The sequence below is a fragment of the Lontra canadensis genome, unplaced genomic scaffold (assembly GCF_010015895.1).
Source record: "Lontra canadensis isolate GAN:19392208 unplaced genomic scaffold, GSC_riverotter_1.0 scaffold12, whole genome shotgun sequence".
Taxonomy (NCBI): domain Eukaryota; kingdom Metazoa; phylum Chordata; class Mammalia; order Carnivora; family Mustelidae; genus Lontra; species Lontra canadensis.
Window position 1 is genome coordinate 18,027,591 of NW_022631006.1, and position 19,199 is coordinate 18,046,789.

The window sequence follows — 19,199 nt, forward strand, 5'->3', positions numbered from 1 at the left end:
AATAAAATCATGAATGAAAGAGGAGAGATCACAACTAACACCAAAGAAATACAGACAATTATAAGAACATACTATGAGCAACTCTACGCCAACAAATTTGACAATCTGGAAGAAATGGATGCATTCCTAGAGAAATATAAACTACCACAACTGAACCAGGAAGAAATAGAAAGCCTGAACAGACCCACAACCAGTAAGGAGATTGAAACAGTCATCAAAAATCTCCAAACAAACAAAAGCCCAGGGCCAGACGGCTTCCTGGGGAATTCTACCAAACATTTAAAGAAGAACTAATTCCTATTCTCCTGAAACTGTTCCAAAAAATAGAAATGGAAGGAAAACTTCAAAACTCCTTTTATGAGGCCAGCATCACCTTGATCCCAAAACCAGACAAGGATCCCATCAAAAAAGAGAACTACAGACCAATATCCTTGATGAACACAGATGCAAAAATTCTAATTAATAAACTTTTTAATGGAAAGTAATAGGCTACTACCCCCTTCCTTTCCTGTGCTTTAGGCAACTATCAAGTTCTAGCTCACAATTCTGAACTAGAACTGTAAGTTCTCATATTTATTTCCTGGAATACCCTGAATAGTATAGGTATCTAGCATGTGCCCAATAAATTCCCATAAAATTGGTTTCAAAGCAGAAACCACTTTCTACTTAGTAATCATATTCACAGAATATATGAGCCTGAAGATAGAGCTACATAGACACAGATATAGGCAGGCAGATAATACAAATAAATGAGTGAGAAGGCAAACATTTAAAGAACTAAAAATTTGCTGTAGGGGTGCTGGGTGGCTCAGTCAGTTAAGTGTCCAACTCTTGATTTCAGCTCAGGACATCATCTCAGGGTTGTGAGATCGAGCCCCATGTCAAGCTCCATGATCAGCAGGCAATCTGCTTGAGATTCTTTCCCTCTCCCTCTGTTCCTCCCTCCACTTGCACGCATGCATGTTCTCTCTCTCAAATAAATAAATAAAATTTTAAAAGAAGAAGTTCACGGCAATGCCATCAGAAGGTGGTAATGGAAGTAATAGTTCAGTGTGACTATTCAGGGTTTTAGCGTCCCAGGACGGTACTTGAGCTCAAGGCTCCTTCACTAAGAAATGCAAGGACTGTTGACCTATATTTGTCATGATTTAAGAAAGTCCAGACCAACTTTCAAAAACATGTAACCCAAAGGACCCAAGAGACCTTTTGCTGGGTAGAATTATTTCCTACCAACCATTCCCCGCCCCCACAAGGGTTTGCTCCATAAAGGTCCAAAAGAGCCCTGAGACTTCAGTCCAGTTCCTATCACTGGCCTTGGATGTATCACCCAAACTGAATGACCTTGCATAATTTCCTACCTTCTCTGGGTTTCAAGTACAATGCCGATCAAAGAATCTATAGTCACAGGTCACCTTGATGTACAGGATTCCATCCCACTGATCTCTTCCTATCCTAGGCAAGGTTCCCAGTTCCAACCCTGCTCCAACTAGCTGTGTGACTTTGGGAACACCCTGTAGCTTCTTGCAGCTTCATTTTAGCTTCTGTGCAAGGGGAACACTTGGACTACATCTTGGGTCTCCTCTAGTTACTCCCCCTACTACACACACATACATTAAAATAAAATACAAAAGTAAGAAACTTTGACAGCACTGCATCAACTTCTGGTCTGCCCCCAAAGTACCGCTTTACACAAAAATTTATATGCACAGAGTTTTACGAAGTAAACTACTGGCTCCCAGCAAAGTAAATGGTATTTTTTGTTTGTTTCCAGGCTGCTGTTCATGATGGAACCTTTGGGAAAAGACACAGGTAGCAGAATCTGTAACTGGCACACTCCATTAGCCATGCCCTGATAAAGAAGAGACCAGCTCTTGATCTTTCGTGTCCATCTCTTTGTTAGGAATTAAATTAGTATATTTCTGAAGGAACAGGAGCATAAAATTCATGTGTTGCTCTTTGTAAAGTGGGCTGAAAGGGTAAAAACTTCCTGTACAAAAGAATACAACTGTTCCTACCTCATAGTAAGACCTAGTCTAGTAGGATAAGACAGATAGTACCGAACACCAAATATCAGTAGTCAATAAGGAAGCAGCTCAGACCAGTGTCATGTGTAGACAGCTCCTCATCCCCTTATCGCCACCAGTGAGAAAACCACCCTGAAAAGGAGATTAGCTGATCTGAAAATCAGTCCAGGACCTCTGGACCTGCCACGAAAGACTCCACCTTATTCCATGCCCCTTTCCCCCTCCTTCACTATTCTTTAGACACACTGGCCTCTTTGCAACCACCCAGCCCTTCTCTTAGGGCTCTTGCTCATGCTGCTCCTTCCGTCAGAATCATCCTTCCCCTCAGAATACCATTCTTTACATGATTGGCTCTTGAATCTCCTCAAAGAAGCATTTCATGACCCTGCCATGCAGATGGACTATCTATACTGCCCACTGTTCTTTTCCATCACGACATCTATTTTTTTTATTAGTCTTTATCACAACTTGTAATTAAGTGTTTATTTTCTGCCTCACCCCCACAAGACTATAAGCCTGCCTATGAGGGCAGGACTGTCTTTTCTATTTATGGTTATTTATCCAACATCTAGTACAATAGGTGGCACATAGCAAGTTTCATTATTTATTTGTTGAATGAATCCATGACCATTAGGAAAGCTTCCCAGAATTCCATTTGGTCTCAGACCTCCAGAACCACAGTGGCTCACCTTGTACATAGGGCCCCATCTCTGGATGCTCTCTGACACGCAGAGTGTAGGACTTCTTCTGATCAGATTGCTTCAGCAGATCCCGTACTCGTTCGTTATAGATTTCCAGGAAACTAGAGACATGTGGAACAAGGCACATAATCAGATTTTGGAAAATGATGACATCTTTTCAAAATTACACTTTAAAGAAGGCAACATAGTTAGATTTGGAAGAAAGTGGGCAAAACACTAAGCCAAGAATCAGAAGGCCCTAATTCTTAACCTAGTTCTACCTCTGACACTCTAAGACCTTGACCATGCCAGGGTTCGCTCTTGAGTCTTTTTCTACGCATGCACAATTGTGTTGCCACGTTAGCTATCATCACTTCACAGCTGTACGTTTACAAAGTCAGCCTTGATTCAAATTAAGCCTTCAAGATGCTATTTCAGCATAGTTGTGGATTATACTGCCACCAGCCTATACCTTGATCAGACCACAGAGTTTAAGGCTTGTTTCCTAAGTGATTTTCAAACATCATCTACAACCTCTTAGTGCTCTGTGAAGGCATCTCGAGAGCCACTGCTAAGCAATGAGGAAAGCTAAATGAGAAAGATTCTGGTCCCCACCCCTAATTTAAGTAGGCGAGATCTCATTTTACCTGTTTCATACAATGGGACTCTAAGATATGCTCTATCTTATAGGTACCTGCTGGTATTTAATTCCTTTTTAAAATAATAACATAGCTACAATTCTTGATTACAATCAGCAAAAATTTTGTTAAGAAAACAAACTTCTCACAGAAAGGTCTTCCTCATCAGAACACAGATGTTTGCCTATGAAGCCAGCGGCCATTAAAAAAGGCTCCACCTGGGATGCCTGGGTGGCTCAGTTGGTTAAGCAGCTGCCTTCAGCTCAGGTCATGATCCCGGCGTCCTGGGATCGAGTCCCACATCGGGCTCCTTGCTCTGTGGGGAGCCTGCTTCTCCCTCTGCCTCTGCCTGCCATTCTGTCTGCCTGTGCTCGCTCTCTCTCTCTCTCTCATAAATAAATAAAATCTTAAAAAAAAAAAAAAAAGGCTCCACCTCAGATGAACTCTATGCACTCTTCTTTTATTTTTTATTAAATCTTTTTTTTTAAGATCTTATTTATTTATTTGACAGAGAGAGAGAGCACAAGCAGGCAGAGAGGCAGGCAGAGAGAGAGAGAAGGAAAGAGGCTCCCCACTGAGCAGAGAGCCCGACGCAGGACTCAATCCCAGGACCCCGAGATCACGACCTGAGCCAAAGGCAGAGGCTTTAACCCACTGAGCCACCCAGGCCGTCTTGCACTCTTCTTTTAAATTGTTTCTCCTTCTTTCTCAGAATTGGACACAGGAAGCCCAGATGTCTCTCAGAATAGTGATTCCCAGATTTCAGGGACAATAAAACATTTAATATACAGGTACATGTTTACACACACAGGCACACACACACACACACACACACACAAAGGCCTACAAATTTTTACTTCACAAACTTAAAAAAAATGTACAGATACTGTTTATTATCATTTAATTTCTTAAAAGGGGTTCATTTTGGGGTTATGAAAATGTTCTGGAATTAGTAAGGTGATTGAACAACCTTGTAAATATAAAAACACTGAAAAATATATTCTTCAAAAGCATGAAGTTTATGGTATGTGAATTATATTTCATGTGTTTTTTTTTAAGATTTTATTTATTTATTTGATAGAGATCACAAGTAGGCAGAGAGGCTGGCAGAGAGAGAGGGGGAAGCAGGCTCCTGCCGAGCAGAGAGCCTGATGCGGGGTTCGATCCCCGGACCCTGTGATCATGACCTATGCTGAAGGCAGAGGCTTACCCCACTGAGCCACCCAGGTGCCCCATACATTTCATGTTTTTTTAAAAAGGACACTGAATCCCCCCCCCCCAAAAAAATAGAAAAAATTAAGGGTAATTGGGCAGCTGGTAACCTTGCACTAACATTTTCACTACAGACTGGTTAAAACTTCACATTGGAGTAACCAGCACTGTCTCGGAACTAGAGCTTAGGAACAACTGACCCAAAGAACAATGCAGCGGGAGTTGGAAGAGAAATTCCAAAAGCTAGTAGTAAATTGTAAGGAAAGTGAAGAAAAGTAAAATAGACAGCCAGGGCAAGCTGATCCACATGAAACATCCGTTTGTTAAGTGTAGGGATAGGAATTAAGTTTCCTACAACCCAAAGATCTAAGTATGTTTCTCATCTCCCTATACTGCAAAATATTTCTTCTGTGGCTTTTCTCCGTTCCTCTGGATGACTCTTGATGCAAAGAGAGGACAGCTGAACATGCTAGAATTTGGAGTGGAAATGGAAATATTTTAGGCCCCAGAGCCTGAAAGATTCTTACCTTATTTTTATCCTACAAGAGGAAGGCAGTGGGGCATAGTCCTTCTCCCTGATGAAGAGACCCTGCACAAACCAGAGGGTTGGAGTTTCAGTGAAGGGAGTGTATAAAGAAGGTCTACTTTGAGAGGATCTACTTAAAATAGAGTCTATACCTCACATATCCGTGGCGTCAACCCAACAGAAGCCTGGTGAACAGAAGAAAGGAAAGCATTACTGTTCACGCACAGAAAAACTCTCCCCCAACACCCAGAAACCAAGGTTAGCAGGGGATGGGCACATGGGCTTCCTGCGCTAGCCTCTTCACTTTAGGGAGTTTCACTGATGGCATGTAGAAGACTATTTGCCTGGCTCTCAGGAGATACTCAGGAGGGAGGCAAGTACTAGCTGAGAGGCAGATTATTATCATAAGAAGGAAGAGAGGAGAAGCTAACAAATCTAGGTACCTGCTTTCACACAATAAAGGTTACATCCTTCTTGGATAAACCAATTTACCACTGTGGTCCCTTCTGAAAACTTTCTGTCCCTATATACACAGGAGAACTAGAGTACATGGCGTTTAAAATACACATTTAGGGAAAAGCAGCTTCTTTTTTCATCTTGGGTCCACTGCTAATTTGTATGTAGTTAAAGATTTTACACCCCTGGTTTAATGGACATTTTCTTCTTTCTTCAAATATATAAAAGCACACTAAACATGGACATAGTAAGCAACGAGCTGAGCACAAAATACAGATAATCTTTTGAGAGAAAAGTGTTACAGAGAATGTCCCTGGGTAGTGTTATTTGTCACCTGCCACACCAGTTCAACTCACCAAGATACTTCTAAACATAAAACAAAGAGGTATGCTTAAGGACCTCTACCTTCTCAATTCTCCATGACAAAGTAAGGCTCTCATAAGTCCTTCACACTTTTTAAGTCTCCAACCCAGTAGGTAGTTCTCCTGCTTCTTTCCAATGCTCAGATCTAACACACATAGCCCCATTTCTGCATAGCTCTAAACAACACTTCAGATTCAGTCTGGGGCTTGTGTTAAAAAGCTTCAAGTGATGAACTTGGAAATGATATGAGAAATGCAAAACGACTGACAAGGTCAGCTTCATCAAAGGGAGTTATGTAATTCTAAGGTTCTTCAAGGTTTAATAAAGAGGGGCTAATTATTCAAAGTTCATCTTTCAATTAAAGGACTGAGAAACCCATTCTTAATACAAAAGAGAGCCCATTAAATCTTATTAAAATTCAATAATTACTAAATTCACACTCTTTCTCTCAGTAACAAAGACAGTGTGAGATTCAGGCTTGCTGTGGCAATAGAAAGAGACCATATTCCAATACCAATACTCACTGGGGTCCCCAGCATGGTGTATGTCTTCCCAGAGCCTGTCTGCCCATAGGCAAAAAGGGAGATGTTGTAGCCTTTAGCAGCTCCAGACAATACTTCAGTCCCCAAATCCTGGAAAACCTGTCACAACGAAAGTAGAAAGCACATCAATGTAGTTCTTCCCATACCAGATTAAGGAACCATATCATTTTAAAATTTATAATATCTAGCATTGTGCCTGACATACAGTAAGCACTTTAAAATATATTTGAATGAATACATTTTCCTTAGCAACCTTTTTTCTGAAACTGAATTGATTCTTGAGATAGTATAGGGAATTTATAGTCACCTGTGTTTGAAACACTTTATTTTTAGATTAAAAATAACCCAAGGATTAGTTGGAAGAGCATGCGACACTAGATCTGGGGGTCATGAGTTCAAGCCCCACATTGGGTATAGAGATAACTAAAATAAAGAAAATTTTTAAAAACTTAAAAAATGAACAAATAACCCTGAGTAGTGATGTATGGAATTGATGAATCACTATACTGTATACCTGAAACTAATAAAACACTGTATGTCAACTAACTGGAATTAAAAACTTAAAAAAAAAATCCAGAGTTGTACTGACACTTTATTTTAAATTGAAATTCAATTAATTAACAAATAGTGTATTACTAGTTTTAGAGGTAGAACTTTCAGTTGCATATAACACCCAGTGCTCATTACATCACATGCCATCCTTAATGCCCATTACCCAGTTAATCCATCCCCCCACCCGTCTTCCTTCTGGCAACCCTCAGTTTGTGTCCTATAATCAAGAGTCTCTTATGGGGGCTCAGTCAGTTAAGCTCAGGACATGAGCTTCAGGACATAACTTCAGCTCAGGACATGTTCCCAGGGTCCTGGAATGGAGCCCAGTGTCAGGTTCTCTGCTCAGTGGGGAGGCTGCTTCTCCATTTCCTTATGCCTGCCACTCCCCCTGCCTGCGTAGGTGTTATCTCTGTCAAACAAATAAATAAAATCTTTAAAAAAAAAAAAGAAGTCTCAGGGCACCTGGGTGGCTCAGTTGGTTGAGGGACTGCCTTCGGCTCAGGTCATGATCCCAGAGTCCCAGGATCGAGTCCCACATTGGGCTCCCAGCTCCACGGGGAGTCCACTTCTCTCTCTGACCTTCTCAGCTCTCATGCTCTCTCCTCTCTCTGTCTCAAACAAATAAATAAAATCTTTAAAAAAAAAAAAAAAAAAAAAAAAAGAAGTCTCATGGTTTGTCTCCCAAGGTTGACATAAGGTTAATACCATTTATGGCTCTATTGACCCATCCTCTCTCCAAACTTGTGGTAGGTAATCTGTATAGAGAACCAGAGAGGGAGACAAACCATAAGAGACTCTTAATCTTAATCTTGCTGGAGGAGAGGGGGGTGGAAGGGATGGGGTGGGTATGTGCTATGGTGAGTGCTGTGAATTGTGTAAGACTGATGAATCACAGACCTGTACCCTTGAAACAAATAATACATTATATGTTAATTAAAAAATCCAACAACACATTGCTATAATTATTTTTATATCATTTAAAATCTTTCAGAGAAGGTATATATTTATACAGTTTGTTATATTAACTATATTAACCATTTCTTAAATGTTTTTTGCATTGCATTAACATGTAGAAATCCAAAGAGATTTTTTTTTTTTTCTGTTTGTAGATTCAGGATACTGATTTAAAATGTCCATTATAGACAAAAAATGGAGAACTATCTGATAATGTGTTACATTAGTACACTGTTAAATAAAATTATTCGCTAAAATTAAAAAATGAGAAAAGTAGGGCTGGAGCTTATTATTTAAAGAGAGAGCATTCATGTAAAATATATAACTTAATGGTGCCTGGAGTTGGGGAAAGTGCTTAAGATTATTTCTCTTCCTCTAAACAGCTACCTATAGTTTAATCACTAAGAACACGTTTTGGAACTTTCTAGGTTCCAAGCCTGGCTCCTTAGGGAGGTAACCTTACCTCAGTTTCCTCACCTAGAAGACACTACTTCAAAACCTAATGATGCCTTATATGGTGACTAACGTAACAAAAAAGTTAAAAAAAAAATAGAGTTTTTAAAAAAGCACCTAAAACTCACTGAGTTTTTGAGAGGATTAATTGTTCTAATATATGGAAAGCATTTAGAACAATGTTTGGAACAAAGTGAGCACTAATTAAAGTTTTTGTTGTTATTACACTTTTTTCCCACTTTTCTGTATAAGAACTACTCAGTCATCTTTCTTTCTGATATCCTCATCTATTTTAAAAAGAGCTATGTACTTATTTTGGAAAATAGACACCTGAATACAGATACCATAGTTAATACTTCCCAACTTCACAGATAACTTTTGAAAAACTTCTATTTTCTATCCTACTAAAAATTTATTTCCAAAAACACTTTCATAAACCATTAAAGTAATAAATCATTAAAACTCTTCATATCTTGAAGGTTTTTGCTAGAGCCTAGGGATTATTATTTCCTACCTATAATATGAAAATCATGTCATTTATAGGAGGTTACCTATCCAACAAAATATATTAAGTTCTTGGCCCTTAATACTTTTCCACAGAAAGTCTTCATATATTTTTTCTTCTGGTTTCTCTTTTGTTTTCTATTGAGGTATATTTGACATAACACTATATTAGTTTCAGGTATACAATATATTATTTAATCTGATATTTATATGTATTCCACAATGATCACAAGTCATTAACATAGATCAGCATACAAAGCTACCAACTTTTTTAAAATCATGATAAGAACTTTGAAGACCACTCTCCTAGCGGCTTTCAAATATGCAATACAGGGACAACTGGGTGGCTCAAATGGTTAAGCATCTGCCTTCAGCCCAGGTCATGATCCCAGTGTCCTGGGATTGAGTCCCACTGCGGGCTTCTTGCTCAGTGGAGAGCCTGCTTCTCCCTCTGCCTGCTCTGCCGGCTACTCCCCCTGCTTTTGCTCTCTGACAAATAAATAAATAAAATCATTTGAAAAATATGCAATACAGTATTATTAACTATAGTCACTATGCTGTCAATTACATCACCATTACTTATTCACTTTATAACTGGAAATGTGTAGCTTTGACCCACACAGTTCTATTATAGAATGAAGTTGCTATTATAAAGAAATACTTACCAGTTTTTAATTTATCTAAAGGAATATTTGTGAAAAAATGGCTTTAAATTCTATGATGTATTTTGTTTAAATTAATATTAAATATTACTTATTTCTCTTGACCTATAAATTCACTGTTAAAATAAAAGGATTTCAACTAGAAAACTTTTTTCCTTTTAGTAAAACTGCTGTCTATTTTGTGTGTGTGTGTTACGTTAGTCACCGTACAATACATCATTATGTAAAACTGGTATCTAATTCAGTAACAGATACCATTTTTACTCACAGAAACAACATTTGAGTATCAACTATGAGAATTTTATTATAAAATTCAGGAATTGAAAATAGGGGAAAATGCTGATAAAAATAATCCCACCATCTAGAGATAACCACTGTTAATATTTTGGCATATAGCTTACTCTTTCCAACTTTTGTTCTATTCCTAGATAATATTTCATGTTCCAATCTAGGTCTTAAATTCTGACACAAATATAGTAATTAAGAATACTTGAATATGATGAGAATCTAAATTAAACCTAGGTTTAATTTTTTATTTTTTATATTTTTTATCTTGTTATAATTATTTTTTATCTTGTTTTAATTATTTTTTATCTTGTTATAATTATTACGATACTCATAGTTTTCCTTATGTTTATGGCTAGACAATTTAGTATTTTTTATTTTAAAATTTCTCTTTAATTTTCCAAGTGGGAAGGCATGCTACAGTCCCACCCACCAGGTATCCAAATATATCTAAGCCACAGCCCAGACTCTTCTGTCCACTTGGCAGGTGCCACCCAAAGTGCAAGCAAGTTATTTAGGAAGGGAGGAAAAAAGCCTCATCTGTGTCACATTTGCCAAAACAACCCCACAAAATGTCAGGAAACACTGTCCACTTTCCATAAATGTCAGGTAAATTCTGGGCTAGTCCCTCAATCCCACTGTAGGTCATTCATCCTTGGGTCGCTAGCCAGCATAAATTTTTATAGATGGTCCATTTCCATTTCAAGCCTGGCCAGAAGTTGATCATCATCTGGATCCTAGTTCAAGTAAGGACCAGATACTATCCCTCGTCTTTTGTAGCAGCTTTATCCAAAGGAAACAGGCAACAGCCTGTATTTAACTTTGACAGATGGAACTAGATTTCCTACTTGGCTTCTCCATGTTATAAGGTGAAATACAGAGAAATTTATTTCCCATATTCATTCATATTGCAAATGTACACATACACTAAATACCATGGAAATTGTTCTTTAAACAGTCTCCAAGGAACCGGAAGTGAAAGAAACAACAGAAGTTCTGAAATGCAAGTAAACACAAATAAGGCCAACTGAAACCTATACCATACTCAATGAGAGAAAGAAGAATCAACATTCTAAAAGGAACTAGTTTTGACAAGGGCAGGTCTCAGAACCAGATTTCTCTTCACCTTGGGAAGCAAATATTTATTAAAATGCCAAAAGGGCCCTACCACTGCAGGGGGCACTGTGAGAGACTTGAAAGACATTTAAAACAATGTCTTGGTTCAAAATGAGCTTACCATATGGTTGAAGAGACAGACCATGCAGTTAGTAAAACAATGTCTTGGTTCAAAATGAGCTTACCATATGGTTGAAGAGACAGACCATGCAGTTAGTACTATGTACTAAGTTAGTACATAGTAAAATATGAATGAAGGGTAGATATAAATGTATCTGAGAAGGGAAAATGATTGTGGGCTAGGAGAGTTACAAAAATCTTCATAGCAGAGAGGTCACTTTTTCTGCTTCTTAGGCATGTTTTCAGATATGTCCCTTCCTTAAATTATATCCCCAGGTAAAGGCCTCTCCTCTGAATCAACAATGTCCCCATGACCCCACGACAAGATCTAAAATGTATCCTTGTCATTTTAATCCTTCATTAAGTCAGAGTTCTGGCTGAAACAATAAGACAACTAGGTTACTTTACTCTGAAAAACCTTAGACCACCATTTGCCATCTCTAAATACCTGGCTGTCAACCTTGGAAAGTTCATGCCTATGACCCAAGATCTCCCACCACAGGAACAACAAACATCCAGAGAAGTAATCCCAGAAACGGCCAAATAAATCTCTCCCTGTTCCTTCATTAAAGTTACTTTATTTGAACACGGAGGTATGGGTACAAAAAGGATAGACATCAGGAGTGACATATTCTTAGCCTCAATGGAAGGGTCCCACTGGTAGTGGCAGTGGCCCATTCACATTAAGCAACCCTTTAGTGGTATGTAACTATCACTTCCTAAAATGAATACTACTCTGTGGTGAGATAAAACAGCATCTTTCTGGAGTTTCTGCTTGGTTTTTGTAAACTAGCCCTCTTCTCACAATGCCCTATAAGGTACCTGATCCAGGAGATCCCTCCTGAAGAAGGAAGAGGAGGAGACAAAAGGGCTGCAATTTTCTTAACCATGACACAGGACTAAAGACCAGAGTGGCCCCACTTAAAATTTCTCAGACCCTATAGCTACTGTCATCATTACAGAACTAGGGGGCATTTGGAAAAGACCAAAGCATTCAGCCTTTTCCTAACTGGATTCAGTATATTGCTTCAGTCAGCAGAAAGAAGGAAGAATAAAGGGTGAAATATACATGCATTTCTATCTCACTTTCTTCTGTACTTATTTTCTATAATGTACACACTGTAATTTGATATCACAATATATGAGTACTTCCAAATCAGGATTAGTCAACATCCCAAAAGAAAACTGGAAGACCTACCCAAATGTTACTGCTGTGCACAATACATTTTCACTGTAGTTCTCCATTTTTCTACAAATATGTAAGTTTTATATGGTTGCTACTCAGAATATATAAGCTCTTGTGTATTGCTTTTCATTCCTATATTCCTAAAACACTCAAGGATTTTAAACATTTGTTATTCACTTTCACAATTATAATTTTATAGATTCATAATTTACTCAACTATCCTCAAGAGTTAACAATTGACTGCTTTCTTATTCTCTTTCCAACATGAGATGAATGAAACCCAAAACTCCCATTAAGAAATACTAGTAGTGGGGTGCCTGTTTGGCTCAGTCAGTAGAGCATGCAGCTGTTGATCTTGGGTTTGTGAGTTCAAGCCCCATGCTGTGTGTAGAGATTACTTAAAAATAATTTTTTTAAATAAAATTTTGTTAAAAGGAATATTAGTAGCAACCAGTGCTACTGGTTTATAACTGCAATTCAAGATCAATTATTCCCGGTTGTAAGAAAACACAGAAAAAAAATGCAGATTTCACAATTTTTAAGCCCTCAATTTCCAAAATTCTTTGAAATCAACTCACCTTAGTCAAGTACCCCTTACCCTGAAATAAATTTGCTGAATTGGGTGGGTTACTTTATTTGAATAGAGGTGACAACATTACATTACTTTCAAGTATAAAATACAATTAGACAAATCTATATATTAAGTTATGCACACAAGTATAGCTGCCATCCGTCATCATACAATGCTTTACAATATCATTGACTATATTATTTATGCTGTACTTTTTACTCACTTACTCCTATGATTTGTTTATTCTGTAACTGGAAGCATGTATCTCCTACCTCTCCTCACCTATTTTACCCATCTCCCCAGGCTTTTCCCCTTTGGGACCCATCATTTAGTTCTCTGTATTTCCACATATGATTGTGCTTTTTTTCTTTTTTTTTTTTTTTCAGTTCCACATATAAGTGAAATTATATGGTATTTGTCTTTCTCAGTCAACATATTTCAAGTAGCATAATCCCTTCTAGGTCCATCCATGTTACTGCAAGTGGCACAACCTCATTTTTTTTTTTTTAGTTTCACTTTTTAATAAATGTATCAGATTAGTGCATGATCCATGTGATAATCTGAGAAAAGATTATAAATACAGTATTATTTTTTGGTGACCAGAAATATTTACTACCCACAATAGGTTCCCACTTAGCTGTTTAATTGCTAAAATTTCACCATGATGAATTCATTCATTTGGGCTAAAGCTGAATTATTTCTTTCTTCTAAGAGAATGGTTATATCAACATTTACCCTGAAAGTTTATTTTCATGGGTTCATAAAATCTTAGCTTTGGAAATACACTTAGTAGAATTTATTTAGTCAAACCAACTTTATGCATGAACCTCTTCTCCAACCTCTCTGAAATCTGTTTTCTCTTTGAAAATACTCCATGGCTCAGAAGACACTTCCATTCCATTTTTTTTAATTCTTCTAATTTTAGGAAAAAACAGCAGGAAAACATTTTCTAATTTTAGAAAAAATAGCTAATTTTGGCTGTTCTGACAGGCCTCTGGAGTTACATACAAGAAATAATATATTACTGTATGTGATCACTCTTTAAATACTTGAAAATCTTTATCATATTCCTATTTAACCTTCTTTGTTTTAAACTAAATAGTCTCACTTCTTTCAATGGCTTTTTCTATAGTACACTTTCTCCAATTCTTGTAATTCTCTCTCATAGCTCTCTCAGAGTTTTCTCCACAGCATTTATCAATTGTCAGACTTTTATGTTTGTTTACTTACCTGTTTTGTGTCTCTCCTCATTCAACTCTAAAAGCATGAATGCAGGAGCTGTGTGTAGTCACCACCATACAAACAACTGCCTGCCATGTAGTAACTTTTTACCATTATCATTTGAGTTTCTTAAGTAAACCTCATCTTTTTTAATGGATGCATAATATTCCCCTCAACACACATACACAGCCCCCCACGTTTATTGCAGCATTATTTACAATAGCCAAATTATGGAAGCAGCCCAAGTGTCCATCAATAGATGAATGCTAACTATACTGGAAATTTTAAAAAAAGTTTAAAAATAAACTCATAGGGATGCATATATCTTTTTGAATTAGTGTTCTTGTTTTCTTTGGGTAAATACCCAGTAGTGGAATTACTCGATCATATGGTAGCTCTATTTTTAATTTTCTGAGGATCCTCCATACTGTTTTCCACAGTGACTATACCAATTTACATTCCAAGAGTACATGATGGTTCCTTTTTCTCCACATTCTTGCCAACACTTGTTTCTTGTGTTTTTTATCTTAGCTATCCTGGCAGGTGTGAGGTAATATCTCATTGTGGTTTTGATTTGCATTTCCCTGATGATTAGTGATACTGAGTACCCTTTCATGTGTCTCTTGGCCATCTGTATGACTTCTTTGAGAAAATGTCTAGACAGGTCTTCTGCCCATTTTTTAATTGGCAGTAATTAATTAAATAATTTAATTAATTAATTAATTAATTGGCTTTTTGGTGTTGACTTGTATAAGTTCTTCATATATTTTGGATATTAACCCCTTACTGGATATAGCACTTGTGAATATCTTCTCCCATTCCGTAGGTTGCCTTTTTATCTTGTTGATAGTTTCCTTTGCCATGCAGAAGCTTTTTATTTTGATGTAGTCCCAATAGCTTATTTTTTGCTTTTGTTTCCCTTATCTGAGGAGACATACCTAGAAAAATGTTGCTACAGCTTACGTCATATAAATTACTATCTGTGTTCTCTTCTAAGATTTTTATGGTTTCAGATCTCACACTTAGGTCTTTAATCCACTTTGAATTTATTTTTGTGTATGGTATTAGAAAGTGGCCCAGTTTTCCATTATGTCACATGTAGCTGTCCAGTTTTCCCAATACCATTTATTGAGGAGAATGCCTTTTCCTCACTGTATATTCTTGCATCCTTTGTCATAGAGTAATAGGCTGTGGAAGTGTGGGTTTACATCTGGGCTCTCTATTCTGTTCTATTGATCTATGTGTCTATTTTTGTGCCAGTACCATACTGTTTTGAGTACTAGAGCTTTGCAGTGTATCTTGAAATATGGCATTAGGATACCTCTCCTCCAGCTTTATTGTTCTTTCTCAAGATTGTTTTGGCTATTTGGGGTCTTTTGAGGGTTACATACAAATTTTAGTACTGTTTGTTATAGTTTTGTGAAAAATGCTATTGGTATTTTGATAGGGATTGCATTGAATCTATAGATTGCTTTTGGTAGTATAGACATTTTAACAATATTAATTATTCCATTCATGAGCATGGAATATCTTTCCATTTGTGTCATCTTCAATTTCTTTCATCAGTGTTTTATAGTTATCAGAGTACAGGTCTTTCACTTCCTTTGTTAGGTTTATTCCTAGGTATTTTATTCTTTTTGGTATAATTGTAAATGGAATTGTTTCCTTTATTTCCCTTTCTGCTACTTTGTTATTAGTGTATAGAAACACTACCAGTTTCTGGATATTAATTTTGTATCCTACAACTCTACTGAATTCATTTATCAGTTCCAGTAGTTTTTTGGTGGCATCTTTAGGATTTTCTATGTATAGTATCATGTCATCTGCATATAATGACAATTTAACTTCTTTACCAATATGGATGCCTCTTATTTCTTTTCTTGTCTGAACGCTGCAGTTAGGACTTCTAGTACTTTTGAGTAGATATCCTTTTCTTATTCCTGATCTTAGAGGAAATGCTTTCAGCTTTCACTACTGAGTATGATGCTGGTTGTCAGCTTTTCATACGTGGCCTTTATAATGTTGAAGTACGTCTCCTCTAAACCCACTTTGTTGAGAGCTTTTATCATGAATGGATACTGAATTTTATGAAATGCTTTCTTTCCCATCTACTGAGATGGTCATATGAGTTTTATTTTTCATTTTGTTGATGTGCTATATTAAGCTGATTTGCAAAATACTAACTATCCTCACATCCCTGAAAGAAATCCCACTTGATCATGATGAGTGATTCTAATATTTTTTGAGGATTTTTGCATCAGTGTTCATCAGGATACTGGCCTGTAGCATGTCCGTGTGTGTGTGTGTGTGTGTGTGTGTGTGTGTGCATGTGTGCGTGTAGTGTTTTTATCTGGTTTGGTATTAGGGTAATGTTGGCCCCACAGAATATATTTGGAAGTTTTCCTTTCTCTCCTATTTTTTTGAAACAGTTTGAGAAGAATAGGCATTAAGTCCCTTAAATGTTTGATAGAATTCAACTATGAAGCCATCTGGTCCTGTACTTTTGTTTTTTGGTAGTTTTTTCATTACTAACTCAATTTCATTGCTAGTAATCTGTTCAAATTTTCTATTTCTTCATGATTCAACTTTGGAAGATTCTATGTTTCTAGGAATTTATCCATTTCTTCTAGGTTGTCCAATTTGTTGGCATATAAGATTTCATACTATTCTCTTATAATCCTTTGTATTTCTATGGTGTCAGTTCTCTCTTTCTGATTTTATTCGGGTTTGTTTTTTCTTGATGGGTCTGGCTAAGGGTTTTATCAATTTTGTTTATCTTTTTCTTTTATTCCTGTTCTGATCTTTAGTATTTCCTTCCTTTCACTCAACTTGGGTCTTGTCTCTTCTTTCTCTAAATCCTTTAGGTTTTAAGATGAGATTGTTTATTTGAGCTTTTTCTTGTTTCTTTTTTTTTTTTTTTTAAGATTTTATTTATTTATTTGACAGACAGAGATTACAAGTAGGCAGAGAGGCAGGCAGAGAGAGAGGGGAAAGCAGGCTCCCCGCCGAGGAGAGAGCCCGATGCGGGGCTCGATCCCAGGACCCTGGGATCATGACCTGAGCCGAAGGCAGAGGCTTTAACCCACTGAGCCACCCAGGCGCCCCTTTTTCTTGTTTCTTAAGGTAGGCCTATATCACCACAGATTTTCCTCTTAGAACTGCTCTTGTTGCATTGGTTGGGTTATTTTTAATTAACTCCATCCAGCACTCAAGTTCTCTCCTCCCACTCTAATCTTTGAGCCTTACAGTGTCAGATCAGAATCAGTGAGAACTCATGGGTTTCAACAGAAAAAGATACAGAAATAGATATGATGATGTAACTCTGTGTGTGTGTGTGTGTGTGTGTGTGTGTAAGCAAATATATCATCTCTCACTTTGTCTAACTCTACTAAGAGGATCTGGGAGCAATGATACCCAAACAGCAATGACTGTACCTACCACCTAGATCTCAGCTTCTAAATATCATTTTCTACTAATAGGAACAATTTGAGCATGATAGTAACAATGATAATAACAGACTGTAATTCACTGAATAAAATGGGAACCCATGAATTAATATAATATATAAATAATTTGAAACTCTGACAAGGAATGGGATATTTACATAGTAAGTACCCCTCAACAAAATATTAATTACAAAGAGGGGGAAAGAGTTAAGTTCAGAGTGGAGAAGCCCGGCAGATGACACCTTAATCAAGTAATCAAAGTGAACTCTGATATTCCTATTAAAATGTATAATCTGAATCTAACCACAAAGAGACACTGGCAACCAAATTAAGAAACATTCTACAAAATAACTGGCCTATAATCTTCCAAAGTGTCAAGATTATGAACATAAGGAAAAACTGAGGAACTGTTCCAGACTGAGTTAAACTAAACATAAGACAACTAAATGCAACAAGTGATTCTCAAACACATCCTTTTGGTATGAAGGACATTATTAAGACAATCAACAAAACATGAATGGATATAAAGATGAGATGGTAGTAATACACTTTAATTTCCCAATTCTGAAGGTTATATTGTGGTTATATTAGAGAATGTCATTTTCTATAAGACAATACACACTCAACTACTTAGGGTAATTGGACATCAGGATGACAACTTTCAGATGGTTCAGGAATAAAGTTTTAAATGTATTTCCACAGGGGTGCCTGGGTGGCTTAGTGAGTTAAAGCCTCTGCCTTCAGCTCAGGTCATGGTCCCAGGGTCTTGGGATCCAGCCCTGCGTTGGGCTCTCTGCTCAGCAGGGAGCCTGCTTCTCCTCTCTCTCTCTGCCTGCCTCTTGGCCTACTTGTGATCTCTGTCAAATAAATAAATAAAATCTTTAAATGTACTTCCATCTTCTCTGTGTTTCCTCATTTCAAAAAAATTTTAAGTTTATAAAAAGATGTAAAATATGACTTCATATACATAAACACGGAGGGATAGAAGAGTAAAGATGTAGAACTTTTAGAATGTGTTAGAAATTATGCAACCATCAACTTAATATAGAGTGCTATATATTTATTATGTTATATATGAACCTCATGGTAACCATAAACCAAAAACCTCTAATAGATACACAAAAAATGAAGAGAAAGCAATCCAAGCATAATGATGAATGAAGTCATCAATCATAAGGGAAGAACAAGAGAAGAAAGGAACAAAGGTAGACTACAAAAACAACCAAAAAATGAATTAACAAAACAGTAATATGTACATTTCTGTCAATAATCACTTTTTTTTTTAAATTTTATTTATTTATTTGACAGAGAAAGATCACAAGTAGGCAGAGAGGCACGCAGAGAGAGAGAGGGAAGCAGGCTCCCTGCTGAGCAGAGAGCCTGATGTGGGACTCGATCCCAGGACCCTGAGATCATGACCTGAGCCGAAGGCAGAGGCTTAACCCACTGAGCCACCCAGGCGCCCCAATAATCACTTTAAATGTAAATGGTCTAAGTGCTCCAATCAACTGACATAGGGTGACTGAATAAAAAACAAGAGCCATCTTTATGCCGCCTATAGGAGATTCACTTCAGATCTAAAGACATACACAGACTTGAAGTTACAGAATGGAAAAAGATATTCCATGAAAAGGAAAATGAGAAAAAAAAAAGCTGGGGGAGCAATACTCTTATCAGACAAAATAGAC

At 37.2% G+C, this 19,199-nt stretch overlaps 1 protein-coding gene across 3 annotated transcripts in view; it reads right to left on the minus strand.

Annotated features, from left to right (window-relative positions):
- Nucleotides 1–19,199, minus strand: part of STARD9 (StAR related lipid transfer domain containing 9) — a 115,910-nt gene that overhangs the window by 51,603 nt on the left and 45,108 nt on the right. For all 3 annotated transcript variants that reach the window (XM_032856723.1, XM_032856721.1, XM_032856720.1), the window contains exons 4-7: nucleotides 6,424–6,540; nucleotides 5,233–5,265; nucleotides 5,082–5,143; nucleotides 2,714–2,826 (exon numbers count right to left, since the gene is read on the minus strand). In XM_032856723.1, coding sequence (XP_032712614.1) covers nucleotides 2,714–2,826; nucleotides 5,082–5,143; nucleotides 5,233–5,265; nucleotides 6,424–6,540 — 325 coding nt within the window. The remainder of the gene's footprint in view (nucleotides 1–2,713; nucleotides 2,827–5,081; nucleotides 5,144–5,232; nucleotides 5,266–6,423; nucleotides 6,541–19,199) is intronic.